Consider the following 24,467-nt stretch of genomic DNA (forward strand, 5'->3'; position numbering starts at 1 on the left):
TGACCATAGGTGAGGGTAGGAACAAAAATTGACCGGTAGATCGAGAGCTTTGCCTTTCGGCTCAGCTCTCTTTTCGTGACAACTGTGCGATGGAGCGAGTGCAATACCGCCCCCGCTCGATTCTCCGGCCAACCTCCCGCTCCATTGTCCCCTCACTCGTGAACAAGACCCCGAGGTACTTTAACTCCTTCACTTGGGGCAAAAACCTCATTCCCTACCTGGAGTACGCACTCCATCGGTTTCCTGCTGAGAACCATGACCTCAGATTTAGAGGCCATGGAACGGCTTTATATAATTTCTAAATTATCCATGACAACCCCAATACTTGGTCCATACCACATAGTTTGTCTATCAGCATTATCCACAATTATCACTAATTTGTGTATTATGTGTATATCATAGGTATGGATTACATCCTGCGTCGTCTTGATGCCATGAAGGACACCCAGGAAAACGAATCACAGCATGTCTCTGACAAGGATGACTTCTTTTCTTCCATTAAGATTGTTCCATCCACAAGAGCATCTGAATTGGATGGATACTTGGCTTGTGCCTCAGAAGAGATGGAACTGCTTCACTCATTTCCTTTGGTGAAAAAGCTAAGCCTTAAACTGAACACACCTTGCCTGCCTCTGCAGCATGTAAGCGCCTTTTTAGTTGTGCTGGGCAGCTGTTTACACCTAGACGAGCAAGGCTGGACAGTACAAATTTTGAGAATCAGCTCATTGTAAAACTGAACAAATTCAAAAATGTAAGCTTGTTGTTGACCCCTACATTAAAATCGCTGCAAGTCTGCATTCATGCTGAGAGACTTTGTCAGTTATTGCATGTTATATTCACTTTATTAATCCAATTTGTGCTACCGGCTCACCTTTTGTGTAAAATTGTTAATGTACAACGCTTTGCAACCTTTTTCAATTAACCTGCAAGAAAACCTCTACAGAATGGTTGTCATAAATGTTACCAGATTATTGGTTGCTTTCTCAAATATTACATGGCTGTATTTTTAGTGCTAGCAGTCAAAAATAAAACTGTTCGAGAAATATTGAAATACAGTTTCTTTTTTCTTTTTCTATGAATCTGTGATAGAGTAAGCTATATTTTCAATTTGCAGGGTATAAGGTGGACTAACATTCATAGCATAATACTCACTACTCACTACTCTTGAGTACTTTTAAAAGGGCTACTTTTTACTCCTACTTTGAGTAGTATTTAGGACAGGTACTTTTACTCTACTCTCACTAAATTTTTTGACAAGTAACAGTACTTTTACTTGAGTATGCTTTTTCAGTACTCTTTCCACCAATGATGGCAAGACATAGGACAAATACTTACCTTTCTGGAAGGCTCTCAGTGGAGCACTATGTGGAGAGAAACATGATTATTGTTGAAATTGTAAAATGTATCTGTTGTGGAATTTCTCTTTTCTCTATTTGGTGATTTAAAAAAAAATTTTTTTTGTTGAGAAAATAAAAATAGTGTTTTATACTGTGTGTGTAACTCAAGCTTCACCACAGTGACGTTTGTTGAGGGTGGCGATTGTTAGGGGGATGGGGAATTAATGGAAGATAAAAGGGGATAATTATTGATTGTTAATTTATTTTTATTATTGATTCTGTTCATTGCTTTATTTTGTATGGAAATTAATAAAAGTGTTAATTACAAAAAAGAATGCAAGACAGTCAGGTTATAGAAATTAAAAGTTCTTATTATAGGGAATAGGTGTGCAAGCACAAAACACAGGTAGTCATTAAGTGTAAATGTGAAAATGTTTTAGCCAATTTATAAATTTACCTAAACCAAGTCAATCTAGAAGGTTAAGGAATCAAAATCTAGAAATTATCGGGGCCTGGATGGCTCGGCAAGTATTGACGCTGACTACCACTCCTGGAGTCGTGAGAATCCAGGGTGTGCTGAGTGACTTCAGGCAGGTCTCCTAAGCAACCAAATTGGTCTGGTTGCTAGGGAGGGTAGTCACATGGGGTAACAACCTCAGTCACAATGTGTGGTTCTCACTCTCAGTGGGGCACGTGGCGAGTTGTGCATGGATGCCGCAGAGAAAAGCGTGGGCCTCCACAAGCGCTCTGCGGTAATGTGCTCAAGCCAAATAAGATGTGCGTATTGATGTCTTGGATGCAGAGGCAACTGAGAATCATCCTCTGCCACCCAGACTGAGTTGAGTCACTACGCCACCATGAGGACTTGGAACGCATTGGGAATTCCATATTGGGGAGAAAAATAATAAATGAATATTTATGAATCAAATTAAAAGTTACTCACTAGCAGATCAAACCACTTGTATGAATAAACAAACCCTTTACTCTGCCCTCAAGTGGATGTTCAAGGCACATACTTATACAGCAACATAATGCAGCAACATGATAAATATTCATTACAATCCAAATCGCAGTTTGTCAAAATGATCCCTTCCCAAATGCTGGCTATAGATGCAGTACACTATAAACATCACAGATCAAAGCAATAATTAGCAATCTAAATTAATCATCATGGTAAAAGGAGCAGCGGATGTTTGATTCTCCCATTTAAAGCCTACACAAATGACTTGCTATAAAGTGATCTGTAACTCACTTCCGTAACATTTTATTATGAGTTTAAAAGAAAACCATTTTGTTCATTAATCTGGCACAATGGCTAGGCCAGTTATGGTCTGATTAAGCCACTGCAATCTTATATGCTGGATGAGGTAACAAAATAATTAAATCAAAGCCCAGTCCTAGTTAAGTGAAGTAAAGAAAAAAAAGGGTAACAATCACACTTCATACGCCATCTTAATATGCATAGTATAGTGTATACAAGTGTATTACCTTTCCACGACCAATGATGTCGAGTAGTCTTCCAGGGGTCCCACACAAAATATTGCAACCCTTTAACACTTCTCGAATAGTGTATCCCGTGTTTATACCACCATAAACAACCACAGGACGCACACAAGTCCTACAAGACATTAAAGTTAAATAATATCAGTTGTGTGCCACTTTAGGAATACAGTTTTCAGTCTTGGGGTTTTCAGAGCATAAAGTGATTAAAAAGAGCAAGATGAAATTAATGGATGAGGTAAAAAACTAAATTTGATTATTTTTTTGATGATTTAATACAGTTGGGTTTATTCTTATAATCAACTTCACACAGGTGTAAACATAAGGGGCAGTTTTACTGCAAGCACAATAAATCCCTGTCTGAGAAGTTCTTTAAATTCATCCCCTTTAAAAGTGCTGTATGCATGTCTGGTATTTGCATATACAGTATTTTTCAGAATGCTAGTCGTTTTTTTTTTTAATCATCTGAAAGGTACTGCGACTTAGTCCGACGCAATATACATACATAATTTATACCTAACTGATGTCGGCCAGTCAAACACAAGCATATGAAAAAAAAAAATCAGTCAGAGAAGGTATCATTGTTTTTAAGTAGGCTATATGGAGTATGTTCCCTTTACAAGAAACTTTATGCAACTAGTATGGAAATATTTTATAAAAATAACAAAGTTGAGGTGAAGTAATTTGGCTAAAAGGCATTCATTAGTCTAAGTTCATGTATTTTACGATTGAATAAAACAATTGTGCAAACAATATCTAAAGCCAACAGGCACCAAATCAGATCTAAATATAAATATTTATAAAATTCAAGCTGACAGATATTGGCTTCTCTAGGTGTGCCCAACTTCTTTTTGAATGCAAGATTGACTTTTCTTTAACTAGTTTAACATGACCTACTCAAATATGGGAAAACAGGCCATGGAAATAAAATATTTTATCTTTTCAGAAACAATGTCTGCCCACCAATCATGTTTATTGAGAATGAGTTATATTCATGACTAAAATTTTTATAAAGCTTGTCGATTGCCACGCACTGTATAAAATGCCCTTAAGCATCTGAACATTCAGTTCCTTGAGTAAAAGGTTAGTTTCACATAGCAAATTCTCCCTCTAGTCTGACTGTCTGCATACAGACTAGCGATCAACTGATATGGGGTTGTTTTTTTTAATGGCTGATGCCCAGAGAGCAGGGTGGCCAATAACAGGGTTTGTACAGATGCATCAAAAGTTAAATTCCAGGACTATGCTCGAGATGTCATTAAAACAAATTATTTATTTGTTAATTTTAAATAAAAAGTAAACTTCTCAATATGCAACTTTAACTACATATTCTCACAGTAATACTTGTTTTATGGGATCAATTCCATGCCACATATATTTGCAAAAATATAAAGTATTGCAAAAGAAAAAAAAAAATTTTTAAACAAAAATTATCACAAACGTAAAATAAAGTATCGAGAGAAAAAAAAAAGTTTTGCAAACAAAAATAAAGAGTTGCAAAATATAAATAAAATATAGCAAAAACCAAGATATAATTAATTGCAAAAATCAATGACTGTTGTAAAAGAAACTAAAAGAACTTTGATCCTTTATCTCTGCAACAGATTTTTAGGCAGCAATGATTTTTGCCACACATCTTTTTTTTGCAATGCCTAGTAATTATTTTGCAATGCTCCTTTTAATCTGCATTTCCATCACGTGTGAGCTCGTGATACCGTTTTGCCTTTGCGCTTCACTTTTCTGTGCGTTTCACTTTATGGCACTGTTTTGACGTGGGGGTGGAGTCAGGGGATTGGGGCGTGTACAATGGGCTCAGAGATGCCTCCCTGGAAGTTACGTCATTAGCTTGAGACACTGATCAAACATCATGGCCGAGCAGAGGCATGCAGGTGGATCTCCGGTATATAAAGTTGATTGTTTCCTTTTATTTAATTGGCATTAAATGTGCTTTAACAGCGTTTGCTTCAGATAAAAAAGTTAGAGATCAGTTAAAGCTGTGGATTTATTAGCCATACTCGCTAACATAGCCAGCATCTGCAGTTTTTTCTCTCTCAATTGATTGGACTATTGATTGATTCTTATGTCTACTTTATAATTGTCTATACCATAGTATGTTGTATTCTAAAAAAAATTTAAACTCCATATTTAAATGTAACATTATCACTGTTAAAGGAGACAATAGATTACAAATAAAAAGATAAACGATCGTAACAAATAAGCATCCCAGGAAACGATCTACAAACAATAAAAGAACATCACTTATAATGTTATATAATAATAATAATTTTTTTTTTTTTAAATGGTGGTAGTTTCTTCAGATTTCCATTTACCGTAATTTCCGGACTATTGAGCGCACCTGAATATAAGCCACACCCACTGAATTAAAAAAAAAATTATTATTTTGAACATAAATAAGCCACACCTGTCTATAAGCCGCAGGTGCCTACCGGTACATTGAAACAAATGAACTTTACACAGGCTTTAACGAAACACTGCTTGTAACAAAAATAAATAGGCTTTAACGAAACACGGTGTGGCAGCGGGGGCGTGGTCAAGCGCCCGTCCGGGAGAGAAAAGAGGTAAGGGCGCTTACATCAAGTGCTGAAAACTGTGACAGTTTTCCCAAGGAGGACACTTGAAGCAGGACACTTGACGTTCCAGGTAAGGCTTTTAATGGCCACAGCAATGTTTACAATCAATTTTATAAAGTTTCTCAATTCTTCTATGCGCCAATACTAGACTGACGTGTGTGTGTGTCTGTCACTCTCTCACACGCTCTCTGCTGCCTTTTTCTCTCCCGGACGGGCGCTTAACCACGCCCCCGCTGCCACACACGGCTTGTAACAAAAAATTAAAAATTTGCAGTAAACAGTAGCCTAGCAAGAAAGACATTGGTCACTATCTTCCTCTTGTGCACATGAACCCATTGAAGTCATCTCCTTCGGTGTCGGAGTTGAATAGCCTCCGCTTTAGTTGTCTTTTTGCACCGAGTCAATTCATCACGCTGCTGTTTCCAACGTCTCCCGTGCAGCAGCTCTCTTTCCTTTTCCAACAGCCAGATCAATCGCCTTCAACTTGAAAGCTGCATCATATGCATTTCTCCGTGTCTTGAGGGTGACAAAATGACTACCATAATCAGAATGATGGGAAGTTTGAGCGTGCTCGATTTAATCTAAACAGTAAACAAAAGTTGTTTGACCTTAACCCGTTCGGCAATTTCATTGGTCTAATGAAAGCTTCATGCCGCCAAAAAACTGAGCACGTCACAATGTTATTTTTTTTAAATAAAATTTAAAGCGGGAAAAACCCATATTAGCTGCGTCGTTGTTTAAGCCGCGAGGTTCAAAGCGTGGGAAAAAAGTTGCGGCTTATAGTCCGGAAATTACGGTAGTACATTTTTGTTTACATTTAATTGCACATTAAGAAATTGTTAATAGGGAGGAAATACACACAGTAGGTCCAGCAACCATGGATGGCATGTCCATATTAGCAATAGCACTTACAACAAAAAAAATATTGAATCTAACCAATTGTACATGAAGTACATAGTGAATAAGGCATTTAATATAGCACACGAAGCATTTTAACCTTGGGCTGCATCCAAAAATCTAGGCAGCAGACTTGCTACCTTGCTGCTAAATCAGTTAATGGCTTAACAGACATCAGATTTGAATGAACTGAACTCTTAAGGAAAAGCACCTTATTTTCACTGTACATACATATACAGCCTCCAGAGGCAGCATTTTACACAGAACAGAACTCAAAATGATAATTTGTAGAAAATAACCTTCTTAAATCATCTGGATTCAGTCAGATTTATTTAATGCGTTTGTGCATTCGCAACAGTGTGTATAATTTTAAATCACAGAACTTTCATTACATTATTTTTTTTGTTGCTTCATATAGCAAAAGATTGTGTAGATAAATATGCTTAGACTGCATTGCTGTTTTCAACATGTCCTGCACAGCAACGAAAAGCTCAACTTCTCAAGCTTCTGGATGAAGCACCGCAAATTGCATACAGTCTGAACTTCCTGTGCAGTGTTCAGCAGGTCTGTGAAAGCTTGCATCTTTCAAGCTTTTCAAATGCTGTTGCATTGCTAAAGTGATGTTGGTTTTTAGGTCCCGCATTGTTTTTCAAATCTAAAGTGATGTGCTCACACAGCGAACACCTCGTCATTGTGTTCGCAACCTCGTACATTGACTGCGCGCACTTACACATTTTTGATTTCTCGATTCAGCAATTTTGTAAGAGGAATTTATTTTGAGTAATTTAAATGGAGTAATCGTGACAACCGTAGACTGTGTGCAATAACTACTACTAAAATGCACCACAATCTGGGATTTTTTATTTGTTGGTCAATGGACACGTGCAGACTAGATCTTTAACACCTAGCCTTGGCCCGTTGGGGCCAGACAAACCGCTGAGTTTTAGTCCTTTTTTTTCCAAGTTCGCCTTCAGGTTTGTAATTAAATTAAATTTTCCTACCCAACTTGTTTTGAGGATGCACTCCCTCACAGACGAGTCGACGAGATGGATGAATTCAGCAAAGCTCTTCACGCATGTTTCTTACTGGATTAACTAATATTTTCTCTACAATGCTCTTTCATTTAAAGAAAAGTGCAACCACTGTGCACGTCAAGCAGCAAATGCCTCAGGACGTTGAAAGCTGCATGCACAGGACATGTATCGGGACGGAATGTGAACTTTCAGTTAGAGTAAAACTGGGGTTATATACACATGAACTCCAATAACAGAGGAATGTTATCTACAACACTTCCATCAAAAAAGTGACTTAAAATAGTTTGGGAGAACTTGAATGACTGAGGGTTACTGAAAATGGCAGAGGAATAAAAAACAAACAAACCAGATCCTCAACAGAAGTCAAAAAGGTACAGATCATAAATATAGGAGATTATGTTCTACTAGTCTTCCAACAAACTAGTAAGTTGTGTAAAAATTCACAGCAATCAATAAAATAAAATTTTGGCCATTATTGAACTTTAAGGGTGTGTTCACACTTGTAGTATGGTTTTCTTGGTCAAGGCCAAAAAAGAAAATGATACATTTAGTCCTGGTTTGCTTAGCATTCACACTGGCATTTTTAACACAGAACCTAAACATTTAAGACAAAAGGCATCAGGAAAAATTCAACTTGATTGGACAGCTTTTATTACGTATATTTTGCGATGGAACTTGCAGAACATCCAAAACAATGTTGGCTGCTGGGCCAAATGCGCTCGTTAGATTTATATATGAATATATAAATATATGGTGGTATTTTTTACCAGCTGAGGACAAACGAAGAGCTAATAAAATGTGTAGTCAAAACAGCGGCAGGAATTCCTCCGTTGTACACACAAATGAATATATGCTGCAAGGATGGCTGACAGCGGTTCTGAACTGTAATGGGCAACATAACTCCTATGATGAGAAGAACCAGGTATGCTTGAGGTCAGTATTAGGCAAATTACTTGTTTTTGGTCCATTTAGACGTCTATGGTCCATGTTGAAAGTATCAATCGACCGCATCCCTATGAACAGTCTATGAACATCCCTTTTATTTTCTAAATTATGTTTAACCAGAACTAAAAATTCTCATTCTTCACATCTATGATGGTATGAAGGCAAGTAAATTATATTTCAGCTCTTTGTCAATTCAATCCAAGTGAATGGTGGCCAGAACTTTGAAGTTAAAAAAAAGCACATAAAAGGCATCATAAACTATCCATAAAATTCCAGTGGTTAATTTCTTCTGATGTGATCCAGTTGGTTTTGTTTTGAGACGGACCAAAAATGACGCGTGGTCACGAAAGCCTATCAGCACTGAGATTGTCTGGATGTCACGGACAAGGTAACAGAAATCTGGAAAATGGATGTAACAGATTGTTGTAGCGGTGTGTGGGCACCTGGAATTGTTTGACACAACGTCATGCATGTACAGAGACTGGACGAAAAAAAAAAAGACAGACATCGCTTGGAAGAAAGTGAACGAGGAAGTTGGACTACTTGGTAAGATCTGAAAATATGCACGTCTACTTGGTTCATAGTAAAGTACAACCAATAGTTGGAATCAAGTCATGGAGGAATACTGCAGGTAAACACAAATGTATAATACAGCAGTTACTCACACGAGCAATGAGAGACGAAAATTCTCTTCACGTTGTATGTAAACGCACCATAAGATGAACAGTGAAAAGAGTTATATTTGGTCTGTTCCCACCCAAAATGTTTTTTGTGCGTGTTTATATGCACTCTTACACATCCTATGCTCAATAAACCAACAATGCAACTGGTCATGTAAATGCAATAAACAGCATTCTTTTATCGGTACAATGTTATAATCTAAGAACCGATCAACACAGGTAGGATTTTGTCCATAATGTGGCATGTTAACACATTAACCAGCATTCTCACCAGCTCATCCAATGTGCATACAGGCATGCCTCTTCAGTTTGACATGAAAAACAGATTAACTTGACTATTTCAAAAGTCTTATAACTATGGATTGTCAATTTTTTTTAAATAAGCTAAGTTTAAAGAGTAATCAGCATATCTGTGTGCGTGTAAACATGCTCAATGAACAGGCATATTCATTCATGATCATTGAACGCGTTTACATGCACAAAAAAAGGGTTTGAACCGACGAACACTGGTTGGATGCTAGGTAATTCTATGGGATAATTTTCGTTAACCAGGATTAATCCTACACAAAAGCAAGAAACCTTGATTACAAACTTTTCCATTTACCTTCAGGCAAGTATCCGTCTATACATGCAGGTGGAAAATTACTTGCACAAAAAGACAACTATAAAAAGTAAAAATATAATAAAATCACTGAAATGTATATGGTTCGAGGCGAACGTGTTTGCGTTATTTTATGTTTTAATCACAGATGCATAGGCTGCAGAGTTGTGGTCACAATGTGTTAAGTTGAGCTATAGTCTTGTTTCCACGGGGGGGGGCAATAGAATTCGGGGGGGTTACGAGAGAGGGTGAGGAAGAAGTGTGAGGAAGTGAAGTTAGTTGGTGTGTGAGGATGGTGCAAATAAAAGGTTCAGACGAAAAGCTTTTGTGAATCATTTATTTAGAGTTAACATTGGTAGCAGAGGATGGCAAGATTCCACCACAGTTTGATGAAAAGTCATGAAAGTTGGAAATATGAAGTGGAAATGTGGATCCGCTTTACGGAACTAGAAGGAAAGAAACAAGCCCTGACTGTCGCATTATCGCTTACAGGGAGAGCAAGGGATGCCGCTCTGGAAATTTCCGCAGAGGAAGTTTATTGGAGTATGGTATCTCCATGTCATTGACCACTTCACACGTTTTAGTGCGGGAAGCATTGGGTCTACAAAAAAGGCAAGTGAAATTATGAAGACCTTCATACATTGCTGCCAAAAGGCTGTTCAGTGACAATGGTAGAGAGTTTAATGTTTAAATGGGGGATATGGCAGAAGAGTTCAACATTGAGGTAAAGACCACAGCATCGTATAGCCCTTGGAGCAATGGTCTTTTAGAGAGACACAATCAGACCCCAAAAGAAATACTAATGAAAGTAAAAAATGACAACAGATGTGACTGGAAAACTGCCTTCGGTTGGGCACAGATGACAAAAATCTTTGCACAATGTGTATGGATACAGTCCTTAGCAGGTTGTGTTTGGACAAAATCCAAATCTACCATCAGTCCTTACTGATAAGCCACCAGCTCTGGAAGGTACTAGTATAAGTACGTGTAGGACAGCATATTTCAGCTTTGCATGCTGCAGGGAGAGCAATTACAGAGGCTAAATGCTCAGAATTCAAAGAGCCCTTCACAGACAACTGCTTACCACAGACGAAAAATATGAAACTGGGACAAAGTGTACTGCAAACATGCAGAGAGTGCGCAGTGGAAAGGTCCAGATGTCGTCATTGGCCAGGATGGGGCAGTGATATTTTTAAGGCATGGAGGAACTTGCGTTCGTGTGCATCATTCAAGGCATCGAAAAACGGAGAACGACCGCGCAGTTCTGGAAGAAATAGTCAAGTGGTTTTTATTGTCATTTCAACCATATACAGTTAAAACAGTACACAGCGAAACAAGACAACGTTCCTCCAGGACCATGGTGCTACATAAAAACAACATAGGACAAACACAGAACCACAAGAGACTACACAACTAAATAAAATACCTATATAAAGTGCATATGTTAAGGGACTGAACAAGACATTTCTAACAATGAACAGGACAATAGGCACAGTGAGTGCAGCGCCGACCAGTACACAGTAGTGCAAAAAGATGACAGTTTCCAAAAACGTAAACATAACATACTATGAGATTTTTTGTGTGTGTGTGTCGGAGGGAGGAGCGGTAGTGTCGCTACAAACCTGGCGACCACAGTTCGATTCCCGCTCATGGCCAACACCAGTGACTATTATCTGCACCGGTCCCGGGCCTCCCCTAGGTCTACTCAGCCTAAAATGAGTACCTGGTGAGGTGTGTAAAACATCGCCACTGGGGAGACAAAGGCGGTCGGGCGTGGTGCTGGCCACCCACCCCCTCGTGTACCGTTCCGGCCTTCATAGGTGCTCGCTAACAGCACTTGTCCCTACAGTCTGTTAAGGCTAAATGGGGGATCTTTGTGTGTCAAACCAGTCTGAGGATTGAGGAGTCTGATGGCGTGGGGGAAGCAGCTGTTACACAGTCTGGCCGTGAGGGCCCGAATGCTTCGGTACCTCTTGACAGACGGGAGGAGGGTAAAGAGTTTGTGTGAGGGGTGTGTGGGGTCGTCCACAATGCTGGTTGCTTTGCGGATAGTGTTTTTGGTAAATGACTTTGATGGAGGGGAGAGACCCCGATGATCCTCACTATCCCCTGCAGGGCAAGTCCCAAACCAGGCAGTGATGCAGCTAATCAGAATGCTCTCAATAGTCCCTTTATAGAATGTAGTGAGGATGGGTGGTGGGAGATGTGCTTTCCTCAGCCTTCGAAGAAAGTATAGACGCTGCTGGGCTTTCTTGGTGTTCACCTGGCGGAGAACCTCACCTGGTCCCTCAACACCAAGGAATTTGGTGCTCTTGACGATCTCCACAGAGGAGCCGTCGATGTTCAGTGGAGTGTGTTCACCTTGTGCTCTCCTAAAGTCAATAACCATCTCCTTTGTTTTGTCGACATTCAGAGACAGGTTGTTGGCTCTACACCAGTCTGTTAGCTGCTGCACCTCCTATGTATGCTGACTAATCATTCTTGCTGATGAGACCCACCACGGTCGTGTCATCTGCAAACTTCACGATGTGGTTAGAGCTGTGCATTGCTGCACAGTCGTGAGTCAGCAGATTGAACAGCAGTGGACTGAGCACACAGCCCTGGGGGCCCCAGTGTGGTGGTGGTGGTGATAATGTTCCCGAGCCGGACTGACTGAGGTATCAGTCAGAAAGTCCAGGATCCAGTTGCAGAGGGTGGAGTCCAGGCCCAGCAGGTTCAGCTTTCCAATCTGGTGCGGAGGAATTATTGTGTTAAATGCTGAGCTGAAATCTATGAACAGCATTCGAACGTATGAGTCTTTGTCTAGGTGGGTGAGGACCAGATGGAGGGCTGTGGCGATGGCATAGTCCATGGAACGGTTTGAATGATACGCAAACTGCAGTGCGTCTAGTGAGACGGGCAGCTGGGTCTTAATGTGCCTCATGACGAGCCTCTCGAAAAGCATCATGATGATTGGTGCGAGTGCGATGGGACGTAGTCGTTGAGGCAGGACACTGAAGATTTCTTTGGCATGGGGATGATAGTGGTGGCCTTGAAGCACGTTGGAATGACAGCACTGCTCAGAGAGATGTTGAAGATGTCGGTAAGAACATCTGCCAGCTGGTCTGCACATCCTCTGAGCACTCCGCCAGGAATGTTGTCTGGTCCAGCAGCCTTCCGTGGGTTGACTCTGTAGAGTTTCTCACATCTGCCGTGGTAAGACAGAGCACCTGGTCGTTGGGAGGGGTGGTCTTCCACCACGTCGTTCTGCACTTCAAACCGAGCGTAGAAGTCGTTCAGTGCATCTGGAAGGGAGGCATCTTTGTCACATGCAACTGATGTTGTCCTGTAGTTGGTGATGGCCTGGATGCCCTGCCACGTGCCACCGCTGTCCTGGAAGTGACTGTGGATTCTCTGGGCGTGTGCGCTTTGCCTCTCTTATTGCCCGGGACAGTTTGGCTATAGCTGTTCTTAGGGCTGCCTTATCGCCTGCTCTAAAGGCGGAGTCTCGGGTCCTCAGCAGCATGCATACCTCCGCAGTAATCCACGGCTTCTGGTTGGAGAATGTGGTGATGGTCTTGGAGAAAGTGACAATGCACTTGCTGATGTAGCTGGTCACTGATGCTGTGTATTCCTCCAAGTTGGTAGAATCGCCATATGTTGCAGCCTCCCTGAACATGTGCCAGTCAGTACACTCAAAACAGTCCTGAAGAGCAGAGATGGCTCCTGCTGGCCAGGTTTTCACCTGCTTCTGAAGCGGTTTTGTGCGTCTGACGAGCGGTCTGTATGCTGGAATTAACATAACAGATGTGGTCCGATTAGCCGAGGTGGGGGCAGGGCTCCACCCGGTACGCGCCTGGGATGTTTGTGTAAACAAGATCAAGCGCGTTCGCCCCCTCTCGTTGCAAAGTCCACATACAGATGGAATTTAGGGAGCACTGTCTTGAGATTCGCATGATTGAAATCTCCGGCGACAATAAACAGTCTGTCGGGGTGAGCGTTCTGCCGTTTGCTCATAGCCCCATACACATCACAGAGCGCTTCCTTAGTGTTAGCGCTGGGGGGGAATGTAAACTCCGGTTATAATAAGTGGTGAACTCCTGTGGTAAATAAAAAGGTCTGCATCTAAAAGTCACAAACTCCACCATGGAAGCTGCATGTTTCGTGCCGACAGAAGAGGCAAGCCCGTCTAACTGAATGGCAGCATCCGGAACTCTGTCGCTGAGCCACGTCTCCGTGAAAACAAAGCAGCAGCAGTCTCTAAACTCACGCTGCGTAGCCTGCTGGAGTCGGATAGTCCAGTTTATTGTCCAGGGAGCAAACATTTGAGAGCAGGATAGACTGGAGAGCCGGCCGGCTAGGGTTTGTTTTTAGCCTAGCATGGACCCCCACCCACTTGCCGCACTTCCGCTTTCTCGCACACCGCTTACGACGTCCTCTCCCCTGGCCACCAGCATCAGGCGACGCAGAGGACTGGAGGCCTGGTCTCAGCAGCAAGCAGAGTACACATAGCGCCTCCTGCATGCAGGTAATCATGCAGCTTGGTTTTTGCATGAGTCTTATATTTCAGTAGTGTCTGGCGATGGTAGACACGAACATCGGTTGCTCAGATGTCCATATGCCGCAAAAGTCTGGCTTTTTAAACAAAAATGGCACCATTTTGGATCCGGAGTGGCCGCTGCAAGCTACAACGCCGCCATCTTGGATCAAAGATAAACGTTGTTGATAACACTATTTTACAGCCTCCAGGATTATCAGGAATGGACTATGACAGTGAAACAGAGTGTGGAAGCAGCACCTGTGAATCAAGGTAATGAACTTTACGAACAAAATGACACTAACCCAGCCAGGGGTAGAGCTGGAAAGTAATGTTACCAGACTGAAAAAATAACATATACTGACAGAGAAAGAGGTGAATCAAAGACACCATAAATACTTAGCAGAGCAGGAAAAGCTAAAGTAAAACAAAGACTGGTACAATCTACAGTACATTCACCCAGAGACGGTTATAGGCACTACTGGGTCAGCTGACCTGACACAAGTGGATGACCTTCGGGTTGTTTCCCCAGATAGTACGTTGCCAACTAGTAAATCACCATGAAAGTGATGTGTTGGCCATCGAAGATGAGACTTTTGTCATAGCAAAAAAGGCTGAGCTGGACAATTGGAAATCAAATGGTGTATTTAAGGTGAAAGATGGTCAAAAATGCATCAGTACAAGGTGGGTGTGCTCAGTTAAAGAAACACCTGATGGTTTAGTGCAAAAGGCTAGGCTAGTTGCAAGAGGTTTTGAAGAAATAAACGTCAGTGACCTTCCTAAAGACTCACCAACTTGTGCTTCGGATTCCCTGAGGATTGTGATGGCAGTCATATGTCAGAGGAAATGGCAGCTGAATTACATGGATATTAAGGCGGCCTTTCTACTAGGAAGAGACTTGGCTAGAAATACATTCAGCCTCCACCAGAAGCGCAGTGCAAAGGAACACTGTGGAAGTTGAATAAATGCGTGTATGGGCTGGCAGATGCCTCTCTGTACTGGTAAAACAAGGTTAAATGTACTATGCAGCAGCTGGGGGGGGGTCATGCGTCACAGATTGACCCTGCAGTGTTCTACTGGATAGATGACAGTAGTGAATTAACTGGAATTCTTGATTCTCATGTTGATGATTTTTTGTGGGGAGGTTTCAAAACTTTTGTTTGTCTATATATAAATAAATAAAAAGACAGAAACAAAGAAAGAGAACATTTTACATGCATGTGTTCCACGAGACTGCACGCCTCAGTATAAACAGCACGCACATACACTATCTGGTCTTAATATAATTGCGTTTCTTCAAGCGTCTGTGTGTCTACAGGCAAATTTGTAATATTCATTTTATAATAGTCTAATAATACAAACTTAAATTAAGTGGGAAAACAAGCCAAATATCAGCTTGAAAGCAAAGGCATCTGCTATGGCGATCAGTCTGTCCATCGTCGATCCCAGAGATCAGCACAACCTTAAACCAATAGTGGATTGAGCAAACACAGATCGGCACACGTCATTTTTTGGCCTCGTCCTCCGTTTCACTTTGCATGTAAACATTACCAGCAGCATATAATGTGTTTGTGTAGTGATCAAATCTGTTTACATATCAATGTCAAAAGCAAATAATAAGTGCCACGTAATCATGGGTTTCTTATGCTGTCGGGTTTTTGATTAAGCTTGTTTTTGTTACTTTTCAGCATCTTGCTCAGTCTCGTGCTCAAGTGTCATCTGGGGAGGCTGGATGTTTAAATGCAACTTTGCTGCTGCTGTTTCTGCCTCACAAATCCACAATTTGCACTGTGATATTGGCATAAACAAAAATGACATGTTTGATGTACTGTAGCACCAGGACAGAACACTTGTCTGGCAAATTCGACAAGCTGTAACGCTACAACATACATGTCGTTTGCCATTGATCTCACCCATGTACTGTATCGATCGGATTTGTATCAAAATATCGGATCTGTGCATTAGGTCTTGCAGTGTAAATGCAGTCTGATAGACCTGCTACTGTCTATGTCATTAATATTAACAATAACTAGAAACCTATTCACTGCTCGGACTGGATAATTTAGTAGCTATAAAATATTAATGTATTAAAATCATAGTGAAGACATGCAATCCATGAGAACGTTTACTTGAATACTTAATCCTGCTGTTAGAAACTTGAACACCTGTTTTTTATGCTCCTTTATTACAGACCATTTCCTTGTCTTGAATATTTACTTGAAACAATGTTTACCCAATTAACAAATTAGTCAGTATTAGTTTACATCGAGAATCAACAAATTTCACTGGTATTGGTTCAGACTACTGAATTGTATCATGCCAACAATGTATATTTAAATTGTGCATTGTAGATCTTACTGTAATAGCATTATGAAAAAGTAATCTCATCCAATAAGGGCGAGCACCCCTGCTATAAACTATACCTATTTCTACATACCAATGTAAAAAAAAAAAAAAAGCAACTGTCCCTCATGTTCACGTATATGCTGGAATAAAGAGTACGTCGCTTATACAGTGTTTGTAAACAAGAAAGTGGTATTCTCGCAATAGGCCACTTTCTGCTGTACCTGTAAACAAAGTCATTGATTAACCCACTGGAGTCTTATGGATTTACTTGCATTGCATGGACCTACAGAGTGGAAATATTCTTCTAAAAAACTGTTATGCAGATGAAATGTATACCCTAGATGAGGGTGAGTAAATGATGGGAGAATTACAAATTTTGGGAAACTACCCCATTAAATATCAGTTGCTGACCAATCATGTTTTTTTATATTGATTAACAACTGGCAGTAAAGAGCATCATGAAACAAGACCATGCATGAACATCCAAACATTGTGGCCATTTCACAATTTTCGTCATTGTAATGAATTCTCAAGAATTATAAAGGAGCAATTGTAGTCCATCAGTTTTGTACACAAGCTAATGCATGTCGTAAAAAATGCATGCAACTTATCAGCAAATTTTTTTCCTTGCAGATTTGGCTTACCGGTTAATCATTTTCAACAATGCCAACTGTTTTAATATGTTATGTAAATTTTACTTTGTGATTTCCTATTATAACAGCCAATTACGGTTGCTCTATTGGTCCTGAAACATTCATACATTTGTTTTCAATAAAAATGCCTGTATACACCACCAACGTTGATTGTGAATGCGTCTCGTTATATATTTTAAAATGTACAAATGATCAAAATGCAAGGCAAGCATGTCACAGATAAATCGCCCTTTAAATCAGAATTTGGTGTCAGATTTGGAATGGATTAAGTATTTTAAATGGTTGCGTAAACTATGTTTTTTCGACTGTTTTCTAAAGGTTCCATAGAGGAAACTGCTCTTACATAGCACTGAATTTTAACAAATCGTTACATGATAGTTAATTGACAATCCCTACCTAATTACAGTACCCTCCCCCTACACAACTAAACTAATCAGATCTGCACAAATCACTTAATTGACATTTTTGAATAAAAAATGCGAACAGCAAAAAGCGACTTGTTTGCAGGTATTAAATGTAGTGATAAACACTTTGCTGTCATACATTTTTTGCCGTTATAAGTGTTGCAACAGAAACAAATAACTTGCGAGGACTGAGGGCATGAACAACATTGAGTTGCTAACTTGTAATAACAGTAATTCTGACATGATGCACACCATAAGGCTCCCCCCCCTTTCTCCCCAATTTGGAATGCCCAATTCCCAATGTGTGCTATGTCCTATGGTGGCATAGGGACTCGGCTCAAAATTGGTAGCGGAGGATGAAGACCGTCAATACGCGCATTTCATCACGTGGCTTGAGCGTGCTACCGGAGAGACATAGCATATGTGGAGGCTTCACTCTTTTCTAGGTGGTATCCACAAACAACTCGCCACGTGCCCCACCGAGAACGAGAACCACATTGTAGCGACTACGAGGAGGTTACCCCATGTGACTCTACCCTCCCTAGCAACTGGGCCAATTTGGTTACTTAGGAAACCTGGCTGGAGTCACTCGACACACTCAGCACAGAACTCTTGACTCCAGGGGTGGTAGTCAGCATCTTAAATGGCTGAGCTACCCAGGCCGCCATTAAGGATGCTCTTTGAAATGTTTGTGTAGAGTCGTTACTGGATTGAGTTGAAAGGGCAGCTATATTATGCCCCTTTTCACAAGTTGTAATTTAAATCTTTGGTGTCCCAAGAATATGTCTGAAGTTTCAGCTCAAAATACCCAGATAATGTATTCTACCATGTTGAAAATGCTAATTGTTGGGTGGGAATAAAAATGAGCTGTTTTAGTGTGTGTGTTTAAAATGCAAATGAGCTGGTGCGCCCCGCCACTTATCCAGAATAGGGTGGAGTTTTGACATCTCCGCTAGACATAAGCAATATGACTGACAGCGAAAACAGTAGTGTTTGTTTGAACCGGAGTCAGACACTGATGAGGGAGAGACTCCATCAGAAGTAACAACTCTGAGAATGAACCAGGACGTTTTTGGTTTTTTTTCAGCACTTTTGCAACGATGGAGTGCGTACTCCAGGTAGGGAAGGAGGTATTGCCAAAAGTGAAGGAATTCAAGTACCTCGGGGTCTTGTTCACGAGTGAGGGGACAATGGAGCGGGAGGTTGGCCGGAGAATCAGGGCAGCGGGGGCGGTATTGCACTCGCTCTATCGCACTGTTGTCACGAAAAGAGAGCTGAGCTGAAAGGCAAAGCTCTCGATCTACCGGTCAATTTTTGTTCCTACCCTCACCTATGGTCATGAAGGCTGGGTCATGACCGAAAGAACTAGGTCGCGAGTACAAGCGGCCGAAATGGGCTTCCTCAGAAGGGTGGCGGGCTTCTCCCTTAGAGATAGGGTGAGGAGCTTACATCTCCAAACTGGCCTGAGAACGCCTCGGGGTCCCCCGGTCAGAGCTGGTTAATGTGGCTCGGGATAGGGAAGTTTGGGGCCCCCTGCTGGAGCAGCTGCCCCCGCAACCCGACTTCGGATAAGCGGTTGAAGATGGATGGATGGACTTTTGCAACGATGGATGAGCACCACGCACACAAATACTATTACAACATTCACTATGCGCTATAACGAAACAAACATTTCAAACATGTTGTGTAATTTTCACTTATTAATTGGTGGGCAGGCGCAGTCTCCATCAACAGTCGTGGGCAGGGCCTGTATCAAGTGACGCAGTTTTGTACAGAATCTGTGAACCCCTTGTTCCGAGACAGTGCTAATGATTAATGGGAATTTTTTTTTTTTTAAAAGGACTGAGTGGATTTCTATAATTATAGGGTGGTTGTGGACACACTGCCAAAACACATTTATGGCCAAACATCATGCAAGTGTGAATTTTGCATAATAGGTCCCCTTTAATGAAAATGACACTTCATGAATGATCAGTATCAATCATCGTTTTATGACTGATCATTGATGTCACTTTTGAGTACTCCAGAAATTGTGCTCGTGCTTCCTTCAGACCAACAATTCATTCAGACACGCCAACTAACTGATTTTGAATATATTGCTTTGCACATCCCAACCAAAAGTTGGTGTCTTCTACAAGTTATACCAATAAAATGTGTAGCTGGATATTTTTAAGTTTATACCCGAATGCAAACTTCCTGGCATCCAGGTAGATCTGGTTGATGAGCTCTCTTGTGGGGGCCACAATAATGGCTTCAGGCTCCTGAACCTCACTGAATTTACTGGCTGCTACTCCATCAGTCATGAACTGCTGTAGGATGGGCAGCAGGAAGGCAGCCTGATGATAAAATCACAATAGTCAACAAGCATTCATGCAATTATATCAATCACAGCCACAAAGTGACTGATGAACCCCATCAGACACAACACTCACATTTAAAGTCTTGTCTAAAGGTTTGTTACACATCAAGAACAAATTGATTTAAACAACTTATAATCTGCTTTGACAGTGAAACTAACAAGTGGTTGAGAATTCTTACCGTTTTCCCTGATCCAGTCTGAGCACAAGCCATAAGATCTCTTCCTGCTGAAATAATGGGAATGCCATGTTTCTGGACAGGAGTGGGTTTCACATATCCAGACTTCGTAATATTCTTGCGTAGTGAATCACAAAGTGCCGCTTCATCAAAAGTCTGGATAAATTAATGGAAGAAAACAAGCTTAGGGCAACTAATATATGAAAACTAAAAAGTTTGTTCAAAAAGAATTCACAGGTCAGAGAAAATTGTGACATCTGAATTAAAGATGCTTTTATTCAGATGTCATGCATGTCGGTCAAAAATCACACAGCCATCTACTTTGAACCTGATACTCAAGGTTTTAATCAATGTGCTTTAACAATGTGAACTGACTGTTAATTTAGTTCTACATTAAAATAATTTGCATCACTACCCCATGTGGGTCCTCCATATGTTAAATATGGTATATAATGCATTTAACACTTGTATTCATCTTGTAATACATTGACTTTTCTAGTGTTATCTCCTGGACCACTTGTGTTTGAAACTGCAACTTTTCTTTATTAAGCCTTTAAGGGTTAGTTCACCCAAAAATGAAAATTATCCCATAATTTACTCACCCTCAAGCATTCCTAGTTGTATATGACATTCTTCTTTCAGCCAAACTCAGTTATATAAAAAAATGTCCTGGCTCTTCCAAGCTTTATAATTGAAGTGAATGGTACCTTAGCGCATTCATCAAAAAAGTAATCCATACGGCTCCAGGGAGTTAATGAAGGCCATCTGTAGCGAAGCGATTCATTATTTTAAGAAAAATATCCATATTTATAACTTTATAAACTATAAATCACTGGCTTCCGGTAATGGCCGTCCTCACGTTCACAAGAGTTGAGTTCCGGCGTATGACGTTGTGTAGACGCTGTTCAACGTGCATGTGCTGTCGAAAAGGGACAGTGCTAGTATTGTTTGCACAGAAAAAATAAAAAAAAAAAGTATGTATTATCGCATTAATTTGCCTTTAGTGATGAAGCACTGAATGAAATGTACTGATGAAGCGTTGAATGAAATGTAATACTGTTAAACCCCAATTTGTACACATGGCAGGAAATCACTGCTGCTCAGAATTCAAAATTTAAGTATACATTTTTTAAAAAGGTAATATTTCAAAAGTAAATATTAATTAAACAATGGAATTTGAAATGAAAAAAATCACTATGGATCTTTTCAGAGCTGGTCAGCTGCAAGGTAAATTTTAAACCAGGGGTGGGGATCCTTTTTCTCATTAAGGGCCATTCAAGTATTTGAAATTATCCACGGGCCATACAGTTGCTTTCAATTTCTCATTGTGTTGAAAACCACCCACCCACCCACACTTTTTAAAAAGCCTGTGTCCCAATTGTAACCATTCAATTTGCCGATGATAATCTTGGATATTTGAGACAATCTACATAATTTAAATTAACAATCACTCTGAACTGAATTAGAAATGGCTCAGGAGACAGCTTAAAATATAAAAATGTATTTGCAGATGTGTCAAATTTAATTTAACAGTACCAATCAACTAGATATTGAATGGTATAGGCATACTGAAAAATCAGTCCATGACTAGGAAAAAAAAGCCATTATGTTTCTGTCTGTGTAAATTGTACCACCATCGAATACACGTAACCTCCAACAATAACCACAAATTCTATCAGTCTGGACAGTAAAGGAAAAACTCTGAACTTTTTAAGGCTGGAACTTACTGTATGCAAAATTCAAGTGCTATAGAAATGACAGTTTTAACTGTGTAAATAAGATAATTAATCCATGTAAACTAAGTGCCTTAGTTCGCTCACTTTTAGTTCCAACTCTGACTCAACATTTTTCAATTCATTGCATTTGTCCTTGTATCTCCTCATCGTATTAGATTTTGTTATCATTTGAGCCATGAGTGTGTTAGATTTGTTTTTGGCCTGCTCAGCTAGTTGATCGACATCTTTCTGAAGGCTGGCGCACATCTCCATCAACACCTCCCTTTTCTTTTCAGTTCTTCCAGCTCATCTTCCAAAGTTTTTCCCTTAAGTCAACACATGGCACCCTCTCTTTTGCTCCTCTCTTCATCAAGGTATATCCTGTATATGGTCCTGACTGAAGCTACAGAAACCAGTAGTTCACAATTGTCCTGCATTGTTAATCGCAGAAATCAGTTTATTTTTAAGTATGGGGCAAGTCCACACTTTAAAATGTAGCTGGTTTTGTCCTTTCCACATGTGAAAGATTTGGCCATTCGCGAATCAGGAAACATTCCCTGGAACAACTCAAACACCATTTGATGCGTATAAGTGCTGCTGCACCTCTGCCTGCAGCGTCGCATTCGAACCAAACGCTGGTCAAAGTTCGATTATCCTTCAGTAGTGGCTCCGCAGGAAGCGGTGGTCACTACAGCAGCAGTTGTGGTGGTAGTAGTAGTTGCTGAAGATGTTACTTTGTCGGTCACGGCAAAGTAACTAAAGATAGTTAATTGCTGTCTGCCTTTTACAGCCGATTTGTGGCTATCGGACTGCATATGAGATTAAACGGCTCCATATTGACAACCATGTAAGCACAACCATGTCCTAAATTCTTTGTCTTCTAGCCACTTTTGCTAGAATTTGCACTTACCCATTTCTTTGCAACTTTACAAAAATTTACGTTCTCTGTTCTAACGCCTCCAGTCCCAGCCCGACGCTGTCCAAACATCCGGCGTTACGTAAATTTTGCACCGGCCGGAGGCAATTACCAAACTGGATCCGCGTGTTTATCACACCAATGTACATGTTTTGTGACAGCAAATCAAAGTTATTAATTGAAGGCTATATTAAAAATAAATTGCTAATATTTTTTCAAAACCATCTAAAATTTGTAATGCCTGTAGGAATAACATTTAATGCTTTTTAATGCCATTTAAGGCCTTAATTTTCACAAAATCCATTTAATGACAATGCCCCGCAGAAACCCTGATTATGTGCCATAAATTAATTGCCATTAAATCAAAGAAAACAGTGCAATCATTTTATAAAGATTAGGGCTGTGAATCTATTAAAAAAAAAAACCTCATCTAGATTTCGTCTAGGTCTTAACCGACCCACATATGCATTTTATGGGGTTAACCAAAACTTGAAACATTTAGAAGAACAAATACTAGCAACCTTAGCATTATTGTAATCCAGGGTTCTTGCACCATTTTAAAAGTAAAATTTTATGCTTTTTACGACCTCAACAAATATAATTTAAGACCCAAAAATGTCATAATTTCTTTGGAATACTCAATTTATTGCCTCCTACAATGGAAATCAAAATTTAAAGTTTTCCATTTGTTATCAATTATGTGCAATGTGTAAACTCTGCAAAAATACTTTTTCATGAGACCTTTTTTTCAAATTAGGAGACAGTATAATAACTAACAATAACCCTTCCAACACTGTTTGGCCAATATAGATGTAAACAATCAAAGCTCACAGTTGGCATTTTCATTATTTTGTTTGTTCCTTTGTGATGCAGAACAGAGCCAACATAACATACATAAGTTGGATTACACTAAACACCACAATGCATTGCATGAAGGAACCATATAGAATAATGAAAATAATAACACTTGAAGCGGACTCCATCACGGCTCAGTGGGGGACAGAATAATAATACTTCCAACACTTAAAGCGGTCTCCATCATAAATAAGCTCAATAATGAAAGTCCTCATAAATAAGCTCAATAATGAAAGTCCTCAAAACAGCCTTTCCCAAGCCAAAAAGTTGACAAATAATGTACACGTTTCAAAAGTTGAGAATCGCAAATGAATGTCCATTTGTTTGTTCTTTGTCGTTTTATTCATACTTCCGTCAAACATGCCAACATATGGTTTCTCACTAACGTTGCACAATAGCTCCTTGATGAATGAAGCGATGCCATATTTGGCGACATATGCCATTTTATTTTCACCACAGGTGAATGACTTTGCAAGCTGCGAATCGGGGAACATGGCAGCAAAAACGCCACGTATGTCATTGTTAGATTTAAATTAATTGTGCCTCGTCACAGTATGGAGAACCCACAGTACCTCTGCCTTTTGGGTGTCTGGCGGTGAAATGAAACTTGTTATAGCCGACTGAGAGGTGGCGTCTGAACTTGTAACGTCGTTAGGTCGTGCTACAAACAATGCAGGGATTAACCTGGCCCCGCCATGGCTAGCTGCTGCAAACGTAACGCTGATGCTTTCCTCCATTCATATGCGACTCAACAGCTTTGAGCACCATGGTCCCTAATGAAAAGGTCTTTTTGCATAATTTACACATTGCCTCGTTGTTTTCAGCCGGCGCCAACCACCTCCTAAATGCATCCACTTCCATCCACTTGTTAAATTTGCACTTCCCCATCTTCTTTGCATTTTGAACCTCACATCGACAACCGCGTAATGGCGACACGCAGCC

The 24,467-nt window shown here is 40.3% G+C and overlaps 1 protein-coding gene across 1 annotated transcript in view; it reads right to left on the reverse strand.

Annotated features, from left to right (window-relative positions):
- The window catches only part of ddx4 (DEAD (Asp-Glu-Ala-Asp) box polypeptide 4), a 120,897-nt gene that overhangs the window by 44,310 nt on the left and 52,120 nt on the right, over positions 1 to 24,467 (reverse strand). The window contains exons 10-12 of the mRNA XM_052115583.1: positions 20,043 to 20,195; positions 19,686 to 19,840; positions 2,826 to 2,955 (exon numbers count right to left, since the gene is read on the reverse strand). Coding sequence (XP_051971543.1) covers positions 2,826 to 2,955; positions 19,686 to 19,840; positions 20,043 to 20,195 — 438 coding nt within the window. The remainder of the gene's footprint in view (positions 1 to 2,825; positions 2,956 to 19,685; positions 19,841 to 20,042; positions 20,196 to 24,467) is intronic.

This window comes from Xyrauchen texanus, chromosome 43, assembly GCF_025860055.1.
Source record: "Xyrauchen texanus isolate HMW12.3.18 chromosome 43, RBS_HiC_50CHRs, whole genome shotgun sequence".
Taxonomy (NCBI): domain Eukaryota; kingdom Metazoa; phylum Chordata; class Actinopteri; order Cypriniformes; family Catostomidae; genus Xyrauchen; species Xyrauchen texanus.